This window comes from Lepidochelys kempii, chromosome 5 (genome assembly GCF_965140265.1).
Source record: "Lepidochelys kempii isolate rLepKem1 chromosome 5, rLepKem1.hap2, whole genome shotgun sequence".
NCBI classification, from domain to species: domain Eukaryota; kingdom Metazoa; phylum Chordata; order Testudines; family Cheloniidae; genus Lepidochelys; species Lepidochelys kempii.
This window is the reverse complement of record NC_133260.1, coordinates 53308427-53326487: the sequence shown is the minus strand read 5'-3', so window position 1 is coordinate 53326487 and position 18061 is coordinate 53308427. Positions and strand designations below refer to the sequence as shown.

General features: G+C 41.3%; 1 protein-coding gene across 9 annotated transcripts in view; it reads right to left on the bottom strand.

Moving 5' to 3' along the window:
- Positions 1–18061, bottom strand: part of XRCC4 (X-ray repair cross complementing 4) — a 297890-nt gene that overhangs the window by 241556 nt on the left and 38273 nt on the right. For 7 of the 9 annotated variants that reach the window (XM_073344408.1, XM_073344407.1, XM_073344405.1 and 4 more), the window contains exon 2: positions 9710–9859. In XM_073344408.1, the coding sequence (XP_073200509.1) occupies positions 9710–9848 (139 nt within the window). In that variant the 5' untranslated portion in view covers positions 9849–9859. The remainder of the gene's footprint in view (positions 1–9709; positions 9860–18061) is intronic. The other 2 variants (XM_073344413.1, XM_073344412.1) reach the window with 1 other exon arrangement.

The following is an 18061-nucleotide window of genomic DNA, read 5'->3' as shown; positions in this document are numbered from 1 at the left end:
GTATGTTGTCTTGTATCTCACAATTTTCCTTGGGGGGTTTCTTCCAAACTCCTAAGAGATAGTGGCCTTCGCTACACTTATTTCCTACCCTCACAAGTTACTTATTACCTTCTCCAAGTTTAAAGACCACCCTACCCTCTGGTTATTCCCCTCTTCTGTCTTCAAAATCCATTGCAGGCTGCAATTGACTCTCTATTGGACTCCAGCACTTCCCACAGTGAATTCTCTCACACCCTTGAGCTTTAACCATCCCCAGTTTCATTCCATGCTAAAATGTGACAGAAAGGATTACGGAGGTATTGAACATGATGCGCCTCGTGTGAGATTTCAGGCACAAATGTTTTGGGTTTTTAAAAATATTGCAAATAATTATTGTAAATCTCATTGCTATGTGAGTGTAACTGACTCTCCATAATGGGAAGCTCTCCCCAGAGTCCTGCTGCCAGCAGAGAAGGAATATGCACAGACCTCTGCTCCAATTGTCATGAAGTTATTACGGGTATTCAGAATTTTTCTTGAAACAAAAATCTATGTATGTGGCTGTTTAGAAACAATAAAGCTTTCCTTAAATGATTCACATCATCTCTGTCCTCATAAAATATGCATCTGTTTTCTCTTAGTTTTCCATTTCTCACTTGTTAGCATCTCCCTTCAGCATCAGTAATAGTGGGATCCAAGCCTCTTTGCAGTTCATATGAAAATAATTCAGATTTTATAAAATTCTATTCAAAAATGTTTTGCAGACTAATTTAATCACATATTAATAGTCTGATTTGAGTTCTAATAGTCTAATTTTTATTGGAGTGCAAGATCTATTGTTGAGCCAGATTTCACTGTACTCTATTGTATGAGAATGTATAAGGACTCAAATGGAAGAGAAAAAAAATGCACTACACTTTTTTTAAAAAGTATTCCACCTGGGTCAGATCTAGCCTTATTCTATAGGCTATCAATGCTCTATGCTCTTTATTGGGTTCATAAGTGTTTCACTTTCCAGTTATAGCACCAATCTTCTGCAGAACATGATAGATAGTCATTTTTCTCTATTTGGGACTGAAGGACTACCCAACATTTGAGCCAGTGAGGGGGAAGAGAAGAGCCATAACTTGTGTCAGACTGAAATAAGCTCTTAACAGCGAAGTGAACTCCCAACTGAAAAATGTCTCACATAGTACTTTAGTTAGCTGTATTTCTTCTTTTCACAAATCTCGTCTTGACGACTGTTTCACCTCAAGAGATACACTTGCATACATATCCTGATCATGCAGATGAAAACAGAAGAGCTTTCCAAGCAAGGAAACCATGTTGTAATTGCCTCATTCGTCTCTTATTTATATTATTGACAGCGTAGGTAATCTGGTATTGCAATGGAAGCAGACTACTCGTCAAATCATCAGTCATCCAAATGTATAACAGTGGGGTGAATGGGCAATTATTTGCTACACACAGAGGTAGACATATCTTCTCCCACAATTATTTTTAAGCAGTTTTGCGCATCATCTTTTTTTTTAATCAGCATTGATAAACATGAGATCACATCCTTCACAGCTAGTTTCAGTATTTTCTCTGTGGCTTTTTTAAATGCACACACATACACACACAAACTCCCTTGTAAAGGTGGTAAATATACCTATTCATGCACTTTGACAGACTATAGAAAATATGTGAACACTATACATTTTTAAAAATTTTAAATCACACAATGGATCATGTTTTCAGACAGAAAGTAGTAATGCATTTGCACAGGTATGAATGCACTAATCAGTGATTTGCATACAAAAAAACTAGATAGGGACCTATTTGCCAGATGTGCAAATCAGTCATTTTTGCATGCATATGCATTTGTTCGTGAATATTTGCACAAATAAAGCAATGACCAATTTCTGACTGAAAATCAGATGCAAAAATATTTGCAAAAGCTTTAAAAAAATTATTAAACCCAAGATGACTAATAACAGTAATGTGTTTCTTTCTTTTGGAATTGTAATGGGTTAACTCCATGACCTACAGAAGCTACTATCTGTTTAAACAGAGTAAATTTGTAAATTCTGCTTGGACACAGGAAAAGAAAGATAAAACACATCAAAGTTCAGAGACAGCAGAGGAGGGACTGCCTAGGTTCTGTTTTGCTCAGTATGTCCTGAACAAAACATAATTGAGGAATTACAGAATTTTAAACTTTTAGTAAGGTCCAAGTAATAACGCAAGGACCTTTCAACACTAAGCTTATAGAAGGAACCTCACTGGGATGATCATGTGGGAATGGGGAATAGTTGATATCATGGTAGTCTCAATAAGGTGGAGTTTGCCCACCATTTTAGGAAAACTTCTAATATAAGTCTATAGCACCATTTTATGCTCGTAAAATCTGGTATAAGGCAGGTCAGCCATTAAAGCCGAAATCCATGCTGCAATCTGAGGGACACACAAAAATAGTGGAAGGATGGGGAACCAGGACTGAGACTGTATTAGTGCTACAGCTGCACTGAATGGGACATAAAAGTAGTGGGGAAGAGGGAAAGGAAACACATCATCCTTATTCCCTCTGGTGGTTGCACCTGTGACATGAAGCTAACTCTTTTTACCGGCTGAAGTCCCCTGCACAAGGGAAAGTTATCTGTTCTTTATGAAGCTTGAACTCACAGGTATACAATTGGTCAAAAATACCCTTCATCAGGCTATCCTGGATCATATTAAATATCCTTTAGTACCATGGGTCTTCCAATAAGTGTTTCAAATGTGTTACGTCCTACATGAACCTGACAGCAAGGGGCTACAGAGACATTGGTCTATCTTTGACCGGTTCATAAAATAAAATAGCTACCAAATAAACAGGGATGGAATTAGTCTCAAGTAAAACAAATAAGAAGGTAGCCAAACAATGCTTGTGGAGGCATTTAAAGAGCTCTTTTGTGGGTCTTCTGGTATCACACTACTCACCTTAGCATGACAGGAGATCCCTTCTCTCTTACACTGGAGAAACAAGACTCAAAACTGAGAATCCTTAAGTGATGGTATCTTTAAAGAATTCCATACAGATATTATATATACCATCTTTACTTACAGTCAAGGACAAGGGCAGACTATAGTATTTTATTAGCATTGCAGCACTACAGGAAACAGATACTACAATGGTGAGTACTATAGGTATGTCTATAAATATGCAAAGCAATGCTGTGAAGCATGTATGGCAAAGAACTGGGAGTAAAATAAAAAGTTAAACTTTTTAATTCAGTTTTGGTGAATTGAAAAAGGAAGACAAGCTTAGATTTTCTAGATATGAAAAAAGCAAAAAGGAAAGAAAACAGAATGAAACAGGATAGAGCTCAATATCCCTACAGATTTTAAGGCACAATAAAATAAATTTGATTAATCAAAATTCCTGTGATGGATATTGTGTTCTGTTGCCTATTACAGCACAATTAACAGCTAATAAGACATGATGAAGTTGACTAGGTTTTTCACTGAACCTCTTAGCTGAGCTAAATTAAAATAATATACACTGTTGTAAAAGTGACAAGATCTGTATTTGTACCTCAGCATACAAGACCTTCTGGCAACACAATTTTTTTTGTTTTACTTGGCCTATGTTTTTTGCAACAGCAACAAAATTCAATTTTTTTGTTTGTTTTACAACCTATTGATAGAGACATTAATGTACAGAAAAAGACACATCATAGTGCCATATACAAAGTTGAATAAAAAAGTCCTTTGTGTGCCAGAGTACATTTGAGAGACAGAGACCGAAACAAACATGCTGGGAAAGAAGGGGGGAAAAATCCTTCTCCCAATTCAGGGGAAGAAATTGGTGCAACTGCACAGGTGGGCATAGCCAGTGCAACCCAGTACCCATAGCGATAGTCCAGTGGATCCACGCAGTACACTGGATATGCCTCCAATACTGTCCTGTCTTGCCTGCAAACCACCCACCTCCATGTTCCATTCAAGACCTAAAGGAACCAAAATACATACAAATGGCTTTGTATCCCGGATAATGAATTGCAAGTGTTTTTTCCAGATTTTTTAAAGGCATGTTTTAACCACATTGAGAACATAATTATAAGGTCACTAGGAACTAGGAAACATTTTAACAGTTACTTTTTTCCCAAAAAAGGTTTTGTACGATGTAAACACCATTTCTAATGTTCATAGTAGCAACTGCTACAGTTAGTTTATATATGAAATTCTGTTATAACCCTCTTTTTCAACTGTTCTACATTTTTTTCAAAATCCTGTTTTATATTAAGGTAGCAGTCACAATATGCTAGGCATTATACACACTAAGGCCCAATCCTACAATGACTAACTTTGCACATGTGAGTAGTCCTACTGAAGTCAATGGAACTACTCATGCATTACATGAAGCACATGTGTAAATTTTTGTAGGATCAGGGATATATAGCAATACAGTCTTCACCCCACGAAGCTCAAAATTAAATACAAATGGCAAGCAAAGGATATGGGGAAAGGGATAATATTTACAATCCAAAATTGTTTTTTAGTTTTAAATTGTACGCAACAGCCCACAACCTAGCCATTATTAGCTAGCTGCTTTCTTATAGATATTGCAGTGGAAGTGGGTCTTGATGACGAATTTAAAGGAGGAAAAGGTAGTGGCCTCACATGTTTGTTCAGGATGGACAAGAGACAGTATGGAAGAAGGTCTGGACATGTCTCTGGGCACATCAAAAACAGGAGCCGAGTGCTTGTCACCATTGGCAGAGTGTTCGGGGGAGTGATGCCACAAGAGACAAGCAGGATAAGCAGAGAGGGGCAAGAAAGAAAAAATAGGTAAAGAAATTTTGTTTTCAACTTTAAAGTGGCTATTTAAAATAATGATTTGAAGATTGAGGAAACAAGTTACCGTATTATTGAAGAATAAGTCAACACCAAGAACATAAAATCATTATTTGTGGGCTATAATAAAGGGATCAAGGGGATTTTCTTTTTGTAGGTGTTTGAGTACGTATGTCAAACATGCTAGATTTGTATGTCAGAGCTATAAAAGCAACAGGAAATCAAAGTTTTTTCAGAGAAACATAAGTTATAAATGGAAAGTCTCTATAGATCAGTGGTTCTCAAACTTATTTGATTGTGCCCCTCTTTTTTGTGTCTGTAGTTGCTTATTCCCCGCCTGCCCCCAAATACATATACCACTGCCCAGCTCCGAAGGCAGAGTGAAGAGCAGCAGCTGGTAGTGGGCATCCAGCTCTGAAGGCAGCACCGTATCATCAGCAGCGCAGCAGTAAGGATGGCAATGTGAAATATTTGTCAAGTCTTCTATGAAAAGTGGTATTAACGCCCCATTGCCACCCTTACTTCTGCGCTGCTGCTGCTGCTGCCAACCCAGGGCTGACAGCTGGAGTCCCGCCGCTGCCTCCCAGCAGTGCCGGATTTACAATGGCGCCAGTGGTGCCATGGAGCCGAGCCCATGCTCAGAAGGGGCCCTGTCCTGCTCTGTGCCGCGATCTCGCCAACCCCTGCCTTCCAGTCGGCTGAAGGCTCCTCTTCACATCCTGACCTCACCCTCTGGCTTCTCGCTGCCTCTTGGATAGACCCCAGTGCACCTCCGGCTCTGGACAGTCTCTGCTTCCTGCCACCTGAGGGGCCCCACCTGTCTCCCTGGAGCTGAGCCACCCAGGACTGGTGCAGAACCCTGGCCAGCTCAGTCAGTTTTTTGGGGGGTGCAGTGTGGAGCGCTTGGCTGGGCCCCTCCAGGCAAGTGGGTCCTGAGAGAGCCCGGCCGGGGCAGGTGCTGGCCTGGCTGATCGCACCACTCCCGAGGGGCCGGAGCAATTCCCCGCCCTGGGACTAGCCCTGGCTGCGCTGCCAGCTCAGCCTGGTAGACAGCTGCCCCCCAGCAGGGCTGCTGAGTGCGGCCGGGTGGCAGACCTTGGGGGAGTGGGTCTCTGGAGGGCCTGGGCAGGAGGGTGCTGGGCTGTGAGGGGCCAGGAAAGATGTGTGGTGGGGCACTAGGGAGTGGGGGTTCTGTGTAGGGTACTGGGCAGTTGTCGTAGGGCTGTGGGCATGTAAGCGCTGGGCAGTGGTGGTGGTATGCAGGGCACTGTGCATTTGTGGCAGGGTCGGGGGGGTGCTGGGCACAGCAGGTCTGGGGGGGCTCTGGCCATAGGGAATTGGAGGGGCAGTGTTCCGGTGTTGGAGGATGTGTGGCGCAGCATGGGGCAGACCATTGTGCATCTGGCAACTGCCAGTTTGTAAATAGTGCCCTCGCACTGGGCTGGGCAGAGCGGGACCGCTTCTGCCATGCCATTGCCCCTGGAAGGCCCCTCACTCCGGGGACTGACCCCCCGACGCCATGCTCCATTGCCCCTATAGGGGCCCAAAAATATGTTTGGCACTGGGCCCACAAAAGATTAATCCGGCCCTGCCTCCCAGTGGTGGATTGGGAAGGGTGAGAGATGTAGAGTCTGGGCAGCAGGGCTTTCTGGCTGTTAGCCCCAGGGTGGCGGGGCTCCGGCTGTCCCCTTTATCCCATCCCCCCAACTCCTGGGTATGCACATTTTTCTGAACAAGCCCCAGCCATCCAGGACTGACAACCAGAGCTCTCTTAAAAAAAAAAAAAAAAAAAAATACACACAGTTCGCAGCTGGGAGGCCCACCCCCTAGTTTGAGAACCACTGATATAGATCCTTTTGTCCGCCTTCAAAAGTCAATACAATATTGGGTCATACAGTACATTTTGTAGGACTTTTGTCAAGTTTTTCTATGGTTTTACATTTCTTAAACAGTGAGGCTTCCACCACTTTTCATCATCACACTAGATCCATAAGAACTAGAAAAGACAAATCCTTCAGCAACTCTTACTCATTTCCTGACCTGGTTTGCCATGCACAATATCCCACAACATGAGAAACTGAAGGGATTTCCCACTGTTTAACAAAACAAAACCTAACTACTGCTTTCTCCCTCAAGCAAATAGCTCCAAAACAGCTGAAATCTGAAACTTCAAAGTTGAGATGTGAAAAGCTTGAATATGCTTCACTCACTTTGAAAAATGGTCTTAAAAAGTTATGAATTTCTGAAAATGAAGGACTAAGTACATGTAGTAGAAAAATCTTACGCTGTTAACTGTGCACTTAAAGAGAAAGATCGTGCACATGCACTTAACCATGCTATTTAGTTAAGGGAAGTTTCAAGCTCAACTGTTGAAGCAAAAGAACACTGAAATCTTGAGAGGTTTAAAACAAAACAAAGCGTGTTGTTGCTTGTTTCTTCAGCAAACAGCTTAGCTCTGGAATAAGAATAACACAGCCACATTCATAGCTACGCAAAACAACTCATTCTAGAGCAAAGGGATGATAAGCTCAGCTAGTGTAATCAGGTTTCAGAGTAGCAGCCGTGTTAGTCTGTATCCGTAAAAAGAAAAGGAGTACTTGTGGCACCTTAGCGACTAACCAATTTATTTGAGCATAAATAAATTGGTTAGTCTCTAAGGTGCCACAGATACTCCTTTTCTTTCTAGTGTAGTCAGTGGATCTTGTAATATGAACAAGATGAAGTTTTCTGGATTTCTCCTTGTTGTCCACTTTTTTTCCTACAACAAACCAGGAAAACTAATTGCAAAAAGCTAGCCTCAGGGCAAACAGATTGTAAAACTAGGCTGCTGTTGTAACAGAGGTAGTTCCACCTAATCCCATCCAATTGACACAACAGCACAAGGAGTTCAATTCAGCTTCCTTTCGACTTAGTGAAGGGACTAGAAAGTTAATAGGAGTCAATATGAATTGGATTGGCCTTAGGAGAGGAGGTCAAAGACCACTCCCCCCTTTGTTTTTCTGGTGCTGATGCTGTACTGTGTTTTTTTCTTCCTTTGAGATAGTGATGTCCATGATCCCATCCTTTGTGAAGTGCCTATACGACAGGTCTGTCAGATGAAAAATGTTAAATTGAAAACAAAGGGATAGAAATGATCTTCTATATTCTCTTTCTATTGTAGGGATGCTAGGTTTTACTTAGAACAACAGTAAGTGAACATAAATACAAGCGTGACTTTAAGTTGGTAGTCTCCCTTAACATAAAACAAATTTCAAAAGCCTGCAGCCAAAAATATTGAAACAATCACCAAATACCTAATTAACAACAACAAAACAAAGCAAAAATACACTGATATATTTTGGCCACCCTTGCAGGCAAGAGAAAGCTTTCACATGTAATCAGTATGCGTAACCAGGTCACAATGTTGGCAAATATTGCCTTTTTAACCTGTACAACAACTTCTAATTATGTTCAAAATATATTTGAAACATTTCATATTTCAAAAGAGGGTTTAATTAAATGAAGATAAACATTAAAATAAGCCTGGTTTCATATGTCTAGAGTATTATAATTTAGTTTGAAAAGAAGAAAAGAGTCAGAAAAATAGTATTAAAGGAGAATACTAATTAAGTATGAGTATTAACTTGTTCATGATGGAAGAGCCAAATGGACCCACAATGGAATTAAAAAGGCCAAATAAGAACAACATAAACAGATCAAAAGAAAGTCTAAATGGAACACACACAAACACTGTCCGAAACTCACTGCCACAGTACATCACCGAGTTATATAGCTTAATAAGATTTCCAAAAGGATTAACCACATAATTTGTATAGCCAAATTTTTCATAGATTTCCACTGAGTTTTGGTGCATTGGTTTTTGGGAGCCCAACTTGAGATACCTTAGATGTGATTGTCAGACAAGTTGAGCATCCACAAATCCAACTTTAGTGAATAAGAGCTGAGAGTGCTCAGCACTTCTAAAAATACAGTCCAAAGTGTTTCAAGATGGTCAGCCAAACACTGAGGCCCCCAAAACCAGTAGTCACTTTTGACAGTTTGGTTATATATAAATAACAGAAGCAAATGCAGTAATATCAGTTAGAAAAAAATGGCATGGGTATCAGTTCTAATGAATCAGGACAAAGGGTTAGGAAACACTTTTCCCGGGATATACTATCCACCTTTATGAGCTCTTCACCTGCCCATCCCCCACTGCCTCTCTCCAAGACATGTTTACTGCTAACAGAAATGCTCTTGATCAGTTAAATGATGTGCAGTTCTTCAGGAAAACACCAATATTTTCTTCTCTCACTGTGCATAAATGAGAGTAGCGTGCCCTTCTTAAGGAACGGACACCTCTCATTTGGGTTTCTGGGCAGAACAAACACAAAGCTATTTTTTTTCCTCACAGATCAACTCCAGGAAAAGCAATAATGTACATTTTATTCATTTCCTATGCCTTTCCCCTCTTATACATATATTGTGACTACTGCATTCAACTACATTTAATAACTAATAGCTTTAATAGATCATCTGAAAGGACTAACACAGATAGTTCATGAACTTTATAATTCACAGATGAAATTAGCTTGTCACATTTGTTCAAAGAGATTGAGAAGTTGCAGAGTCCTGGGGTAATATCACAGGAAATTATATTACTGTGAAAAATATATACAACTATTGCATAGCCATATGTTAAATTAATTAGTATTTGTTTTGACAGTTGAGTCTTTACATGGATTTCAAAGATAGATTTGAACAAGTCCTGTGACCATCTTTCCTTCCTGGCTAGATGGAGGGGGAATCAGGAAGCTTTCTTCTAATGTAACATGGGGTCACAGAAAAAGTCAAGAATCACTGCTCAAAAGCCAATGGAAAAGAGTGTATAATTAAAAAAAAACATCTTTTCATCTTTTGTTTTCAATATTACCTGTCCCAGTCCATGCTGACTGACCATCACTAAGTGTTATAATAAAGCCAGTGCCTAGGTCTTTTTCCCAAGTGACTTGTAGAAAATATATTGTGCTTGGCTCAGAAACTGGATAAATCCTGCTCACTTTTTTCTCCATTCTTTAGTGACCTGTTTTGGAAACAAAAGAAAGTAATCTTGTTTTTATTCCATCTCACAACAGATGAATTCCCAGTTGCCCATTGAGGGCAGCTTAAAGACCACCTTATAGCACCAGAATAGCACAAAGGAAATTTAGAAGGGGTGAGGAATTGGCCTTTAAAGTTTAAGGGCACACGAGGTTCCAGATGAGTGTTTGCCTTGGATTCGCGTCTGTGTTGCCAGGGAAGGCTTGGACATGGAGCAGTAAAAAGGATGGCAGTGGGCTAAAGGAGAAGAAACCAAAGCAAAGGAGACAAGATTAGAAAGTGCCTCCAAGAATAGGACTCAGGTCCATTTCTCTTTGGTCCAGGTTGTTCCCAGTAAAATAAAACCACAAAACTCTAGACCAACCCCAAGTTCAGTTTGGCACTTCACTGGGAAAGGTTCTTTTCTTTGGATCCAGACTTCTCCCTTATGCCCCTTTGGCCCCTCAGGTCCATTATCACCAGGCACTAGCCTAACATACCCCAAAACAAGCCACTTGCATTTGCACAGCCCAACAGATTATGGTGACCAGGTGTCCAGTTTTCAACTGGAAGACCCAGTCGAAAAGGATCCTGGTGACTCCAGTCAGCACCACTGACTGGGTCATTGACTGTCTGGTTGGTGGTCCATGCAGCAGGGCTGGCAGGCACCCTGCTAGCTTTTACGCTGCGCGAATCCCGGGAAGCAGCCGGCATGTCCCCCCTTAGGTTCCTATGTGTAGGGGCAGCCTGGGGGCTCCGCAAGCTGCCCCAGCCCCAAGCACCGCCCCCGCAACTCCCATTGGCCGGGAACTGCATCCATGGGAATTGCGGGGGCAGCACCTGCAGACGGGGCAGCGCGCAGAGCCACCTGGCCATACCTCTGCATAGGAGCAAGAGCGGGACATGCCACCACTTCTGGGAGCTGCTTGAGGTAAGCGCCACCCGGAGCCTGCACTCCTGACCCTCTCCTGGGCCCTAACCGCTTGCCCCAACCCCAGCCCTGATCCCCCTCCCGCCCTTCGAACCCCTCAGTCCCAGCCCACAGCACCCTCCTGCAACCCAAACCCCTCATCCCCAGTCCCACCCCAGAGCCACCACCCCCAGCCGGAACCCTCAATCCCCCACCCTGTGCCCCAACCCTGATCCCCCTCCTGCACTCCTCATTTCTGGCCCACCCAGGAGTCCACACCCCCAAGTGGAGCCATAACCCACTCTTGCATCCCAGCCCTGCGTCAGCCCGGTGAAAATGAGCAAGTGAGTGAGAGTGGGGAGAGCGAGCGACGGCGGGAGTGGGGAATGGAGTGAGCAGGGTGTGGGGCCTCGGAGAAGGGGTGGAGCAAGGGTGTTCAATTTTGTGCAAGTAGAAAGTTGGTAACCGTACATTAGATGCCAGAGAAATCTGCCAAAGGTAGCCATGAAATCTTGGTCACTTATACTTTAAAACCAAAGTTTTCTAAACATGGATGCAGCTAGCCAATAAAGTTTTTTGTGCCAACTTTCAGGGCCCCTCATTTTTAAGACCTATGAAATTTCCACAGAGAAAACTTGTTTAAAATAATTAAAGTTGAAAGGATCCTAAGATTTACTGCAACCAACATACAACCAAAAACATTTAAATCTTCCGACCATAAAAAGAAAAAAACATCAAGTGTCAAAAAGTCTGGAAATGCAGTGTTAAGATATATAGGCAATTCCCCACTGCCATATAATAACTGAACATTCACTGTCACCCAAATGTACATCATCTGGAATACGATCACTGAAGAGCCAGTGTGCTATTGGATGGAATATTGCCATTTAAAAGAACGCTATCAAGCTCCACTGCAAAACTGAAGTTACCGTGGATACCAGCAACAGCAAAGGGAATTAAAAAATGAAACTGGAGGCTGAAGCTGCAGCTTCAGGAAACTGACTTTATGATACTGTGGTGGGTTTTACAGCCCAAAACAAGAACAATCTAGTAGTCTGCACTTTACTTGAGACCTTTTAAATTTTACATTTATTTATATATTGTTGAAATACAGGTCTTTACTATTTCTCAGTTGCTTGGTACATTAAGTATAGCGTTTAGGCTTGCTACACATACTTTCATAAAACTGATGAAAGTTTCCTACCAAAGGGACCAGACTCAGGCCTTACTAATTTTGTGATTATATAGACATTCATTAACATTGCAAAAGCCATGGAGCCATGTAACAAGTCAGTGGCACTATGTAGCAGTTCTCAACCTGCGGTCCAATCATCACACAGCTGCAGCCCATATGACATCCTCAGGGCCATACAGATAGCATTGGATGCAGCCCACAATGGTAAAAAGGTTGAGAACCCCTGATGTAGAGCCTACCCCCACAACACAAATTATACCTGCAGGTAATGGGAGCAGTCTGCACGAGATGCGGAATGGCTGCACCAGGGACGTTGTATGTGCTAAAATGCTCTATCAAGCTTTCAGTTTTAGGTGTTACAAGAAGTTATTGTGGTTGATTGCAGCTTAGTCCCCCAGGGGACTGTATTCTACATTAGAAACCCCACAAAAGATGTGGAATATAGTCTTTGATCAGAGATTCAGACCTAAATTTGAACTGAGATTTAATCACTACTCTGACTCTGCAGAAGGACAACCTGACAGGAAGTAGGGGGTAGTTTTAACTCCAGTTGCCTGCACTGTATCTGACCTTTGTTCAAGTATGTGTCTTAAAGCAGCTAGAAATGCCATTCCCTTGTCCTAACAAGAGTAAAGTGTTCATAGAAAAACGAAACACAGGAATCTTGGATTCATCACTGGCGCATAAACAAGTATTAATACCTAGAAAACAATCCCCTTGCCAATAACGTACTTTGCCAATAACCTACCTTTCCACACCTGCTAAGACTGAGTAGTTGATCTTCAGAGTCCTTAACTCATTAATTTGAATACCAAATAAGTTCCAAGAGCTAATCAAACTATGATACATACACAGATACTTAGCTAAATCAATTAAATATTATTTTCAGTTGTTTATATTTTCTCTACACAGCAATAAGACAATACACTGTAAAAATGTTTTGTATAGCACCTGATACGAATTCCTTGTTGAATTTTGGTTGAAAGCCTAGAATTGTTTATATTTTCTGACAACACTTTTGAATATCTGGTAAGTGAATATCTTTTTTAAAAAAAGAAAAGGAGTACTTGTGGCACCTTAGAGACTAACCAATTTATTTGAGCATGAGCTTTCGTGAGCTACAGCTCACCTCGAAGTGAGCTGTACCTCACGAAAGCTCATGCTCAAATAAATTGGTTAGTCTCTAAGGTGCCACAAGTACTCCTTTTCTTTTTGCGAATACAGACTAACACGGCTGTTCCTCTGAAACCTATCTTTTTTAAATATCTCATAGAATGAGCTAAGTTTATTTTCTTCAGTTTAAAATGTAAACATGTGTCTTTAGCAAACTAAAGAGGTATTTCTCTGCTTTTGCAAATAGAGGAATAAAAAAAGAAATCCAAAACCAGAACTTATAAATAAGTTGACCATAGGTCCTGTTTTGGCCGGGACAGTCCCTTTTTTAAGCTTTTTGTCCAGGTCATCCCGACTTTTTTTTTTTTTTTTGCGCAAAACTGGGCATTTGTCCCATATTCTCTTGCCAACTGATGATCAGTTAGCAAGAGAAAAATGGGAGAAATGCCCAGTTTTGCAAAAAAAAAGAGGGGGGGGGGAAGGTGCAGCCCCTACTGGGGTGCGGAGGAAGTGCTGGGGGAGGGGAAGTGGCAACACCTGCCCTGCGTGGGAGGGAGGACTAGGGAGAGTGGCTTGGGCCATGACAGCCGTGCGCAGGGCGAAGAGGTGAGCCTTGGCCTGGCCCCATGTGCAGGCAGGCAGAGGGAGGTGGGGCTCGCACAGAGGAGGGGGGACGCATGGGCCGGCACCATGCAGTGTTATGTTTTCCCTTTGGGAAAATATGGTCATCTTACTAAATAGCCTAGAAATGTCAACACTGTGACTAGGTTGAGAGGAATAAGCAATTTATACACACTAGATGCCATAAATTCTCTTCATCTTCAACAAACAATGACGATGTCATTACTGTCTTCAGCTGTAAACTACCACTACTTGTATTACTATAAATGGCTGTATTGTGAAAGGTACACAGAAGCTCAAGGCTCAATTCACACTGAAAGAATGTCGAGGGCAGAGAGGTTACTTAAAACTGATAGTATAAATCACAGTTGAATTCATCAGTCTAAACCAGATTCTTTTATATTCCATTCCAGATTTTAAAAGATCAATATTTCACTCCTGAAAGTGTACAAAAACCTATAATACACTGTACCACCCCCACACGCCAAGCAGCAAAAAACAAAAAGGTAGGGCATTGAGGTCTGTAGCAAGTCACCTGAAATTACTGGTTTAAAGGGGAAATTCTTGTTTTAAATATTTGTGATCCAATATCTGCCCAGACGGGGCAATGAAAAGCATGCAACAGGAATACTGGTCAGTGTGTGGGGTGTATATGAACGAATGGGATTCCTCCCTTCTCCCAACTTTTGCCTGCCACAGATTTTTCCTTTTCTTTTTCTGGTTGTCCTAGAGTGAGCCAGAAACCTGCAAATCTTACCCAGTGGCAGAAAGCATTCTTGATAAAAAGAGAGATTTAAAAGGGCACTGTACCTTTGAGAGGACTTTGGAATTTAGGAGCTGTTTATTTCCTCTGATGATGAAAGAATAATTAAAAGGCTGATTGTTAAAACCTAGAGAGAGTAGTTGTGCAACATATCGAAATATGCATTAATAGATACCTTTTGTTGTTTGCATTTTTGATTGTTGCTGCATAAGCAAACATGCGGGTCAGTGAAAATTATCAACACTGCACGCATTCCTTTCAATTTGGAGTTTCCTAGGCTATGTCTACACTACAGCTTATGCCAGCAGAATTTGGGTGAATAAACCACCCCCCGAGTGACATAATTACACTGACATAAGGGCCAGTGTGGACAGTGCTATGTCAGCAAGAGAGATTCTCCTGCCAATATAGCTTCTGCCGCTCACAAAGGTCGTTTTATTAGGCCAACAGGAGAGCTCTCTCCCGTCTGCATAGAGCATCTTTACCAGACACGCTGTACGTGTAGACATGCCCTTATAATGGAAGCAAAGTTAGGGACTGGGGCCAGGTCCATACCACAGATTTCTGCTGTCAGAGCTATGTTGGTCAGCAGCATGAAAAGGAGTAACCCCTGGTTAACATAGCTGTGTCTGCAGAAGTCTCTATGCTTTTACCAGTACAGCTTGTTAAGTTAAGGATGGTTCTACTACACCAGTACAAAGCACACCTTTGACAGTATAGTTGTGTCCTCACTAGGAGCGTCTGCCAGTATTGCATACCAGTATTACTATACCGGTGAAGCACTTCTAGTATAGACATGCCTGAGGCTTTTTATACGAAAAGATAGCCTGAACTCTGATCTTAAGTCCTATGGCCCTCAGGAAAAATCTAGTTGAATAACTGTTTGGGAACTTTATTCAATATAACTGATTACCAAGAAAAAAACCTTGAAACACTGTGGTATTACTAAGAAAATTACATAATCTGGGTAGAGTCAGATCAGTAAAATGTGGTTAGTTCAGACTGCAGAAAACAAGTGTGGGCGGAAAATGTGCCCTCTGATATAAACCATTGAAGACCCTCTGCCCTTCCCCAGCAGCTCAGACATCGTTTATTTTTCCTTCTACATCCCCCTTTCTCTCAGTGCGCCACAGAGATAAGCCCAATAGAAATACATATGGTGAAACTGTGGCCTAAGTAAAGTCAATGGCAAAACTTCCACGGACTTAAATGACACCAAGATGTCACTTATAGACTGCCTGGCTAGCTCAGTCGGTAGAGCATCAGACTTTTAATCAGAGGTTCCAGAGTTCAAGTCCCTAATGAGGCAGTGTGCCTTTCCCCCTGTTGCATGTCCCAGCAGTTATAAATGCTCTCTCTACTGAGTCTTCCTTAACATTACTAGTTTGCCAGAGCCTGGAGTGGGCAGCAGGGGATGGATCACTTGGTAATTTCCTATTCTGTCTGGGGCACCTGGCAATGGCCACTCTCGGAAGACAGGATACTGGGCTAGATGGATCTTTGGTCTGACCCAGGATGGCCAGTTTTATGTTCTTACACCAGATTATTACACTACCATTTACATCATTATTTAATGTAGTCTAGAGATTTCCATAGGGGTTACACCTGCTGGTAAAAGATCTGAATTTCACCCATTTCTATCTGTTTGGTTCAGTATAAGTAAATCCCCAGTACAGTTCCACTGATGGTAGCCATTCATTGCTCTGGCCTTCTTATGGTAAACATATTTTATATTTAAATTGAAAACGGTTACCCATTCAGCAGTCCAATTGCTGTTTCACAATTCTTCATTTTGAAAATTCCAGCATGCTAATACAGTGAGCAACTAAATGTAGCATATTAGTTTTTACAATAATTTGCATTCAAAGACAATTGATAAGGTTTACAATTAATCATGAATATTTTTAGCCACGAGATTTCCTGTGCAGATCCACACAGATCACAAATGGGAAAAAAAAAAGTGGGCAGACTTTAGTCATTGATGGAATTTTGGTATTTGTGCTATAGACTAGTCAAGAGAATCTGTTACTGCCGTAAAAAATGAGACACATTTGCAAAATAATGAGGAAGCTTCCGCAGTGTTTATCTGCCCTCTGCCAAAATATTACCTCAAAAAACAAAACAAAAACCAAACAACATAAGAGTGTTCAGTTAGGAAGAGTGGTGGTTTGGGGAGGAGGGACAGTCTAGTGGTTCATTAACCACATTGGGATTTAGGAGATCCAGATACAACTTCTGATTCTGCCACAAATTACATTGGGTGACTTTGAGTAAGTCACTGAATGTGTCTTTGCCTGAGTTCTCCAACTGTAATAAAGTGAGGACAATACTACTACTTTTTTCCCAGCCTGTGTCTAGCCCTGATCTTGGCTGGGGCCTCTAGGCACTATTGAAATACAATTAATAATAAATAGATAAAACATAGATTTCTTGACTCTATATAAATCAAGGCCAATTTCCATTCTCTTTAAACCCTTGCCACTATTTCTGAGAAGATTGATTCCTTCACACAAAGGCCAATAAGCTTGAGCTATGTAGTATATTCACCACTACAGAATTAAAAATCAAAGTAAATGGTGTGGCTCTTTATTTTATAGCAAAGAGTAGTCCATACGCTATGTAGCTAAGATTACCATTGCAGATTGCTTAACTTTGCAAAGGAGCAAAAGCACCAGTCTTGCATTGAGCTCCTCATGGGCAAAAGTGTGCCCAAATGAAGCCCCACTACCAGAGCAAGGGTCTGCCCACCCAGAGCTGATTGCATGAGTGGGACCTATGAGCAGATAAAAAAAAGAAATCAAGGTGAATTGCAGAGTATATTTCCCTCCCACTCTTCTTTTTACACATGTAGAATACCGGTAACAATACAATGTATTGTACTGTAGCTAATGCACTGTGGTAGATTTTGTAAAAATAATTAAGTCTTAATATGAGCAAAATGCAGGTAATTAGGTCTATTACAGATTTGCTGCAAAGTAGAAAACGACTGCAATGATTTAGTTAGAATTATTAGGTTTGCACATTAGTAAAGTGAGAATTAATTAGATTGATTTTTGTACATTAATAGATAAAGAATATGACTATATGGCACATACTGAATGACTATCAACATCTAATCACCCAGTTACTAACAATGATCCTAACCATAAAGAGAAAAACAGACAAAAACTAGGTTTGCCAGAATATTCTGTCTGTCTTTCTTGCTCTTTCCTTTCCTCTGAGCCAAGCACACAGACAATTGTATACTACCTCAGCTGACCTATAAAGCTGTAATTTACTGGAACCAATAATTCAGGGAGAGGAAGCTTCAAAAGTCTGGAGCTGTGTACCTAACTGCCTGAATCTTATGAATTAGCTTGATACTCAAGGGGCCACAGAACTGTCTCCTTGACTACCCTAAAACAGTGCAAAGCCCATTTTTACTTGGTGTAAAAACAAATTAAAATCCCCCTTCCTAGACAAAATATCTCTTAACCCCAATCTCTCTTATCTCCTTACTGTATTACCTCATCACCTAACATCCTTCCACATAGCAAGCCTAGGTCTCACTTCACACATCTGTTACATCCTCTAATCTGAAGGAGGTACCTACCAAGTCCTTGCT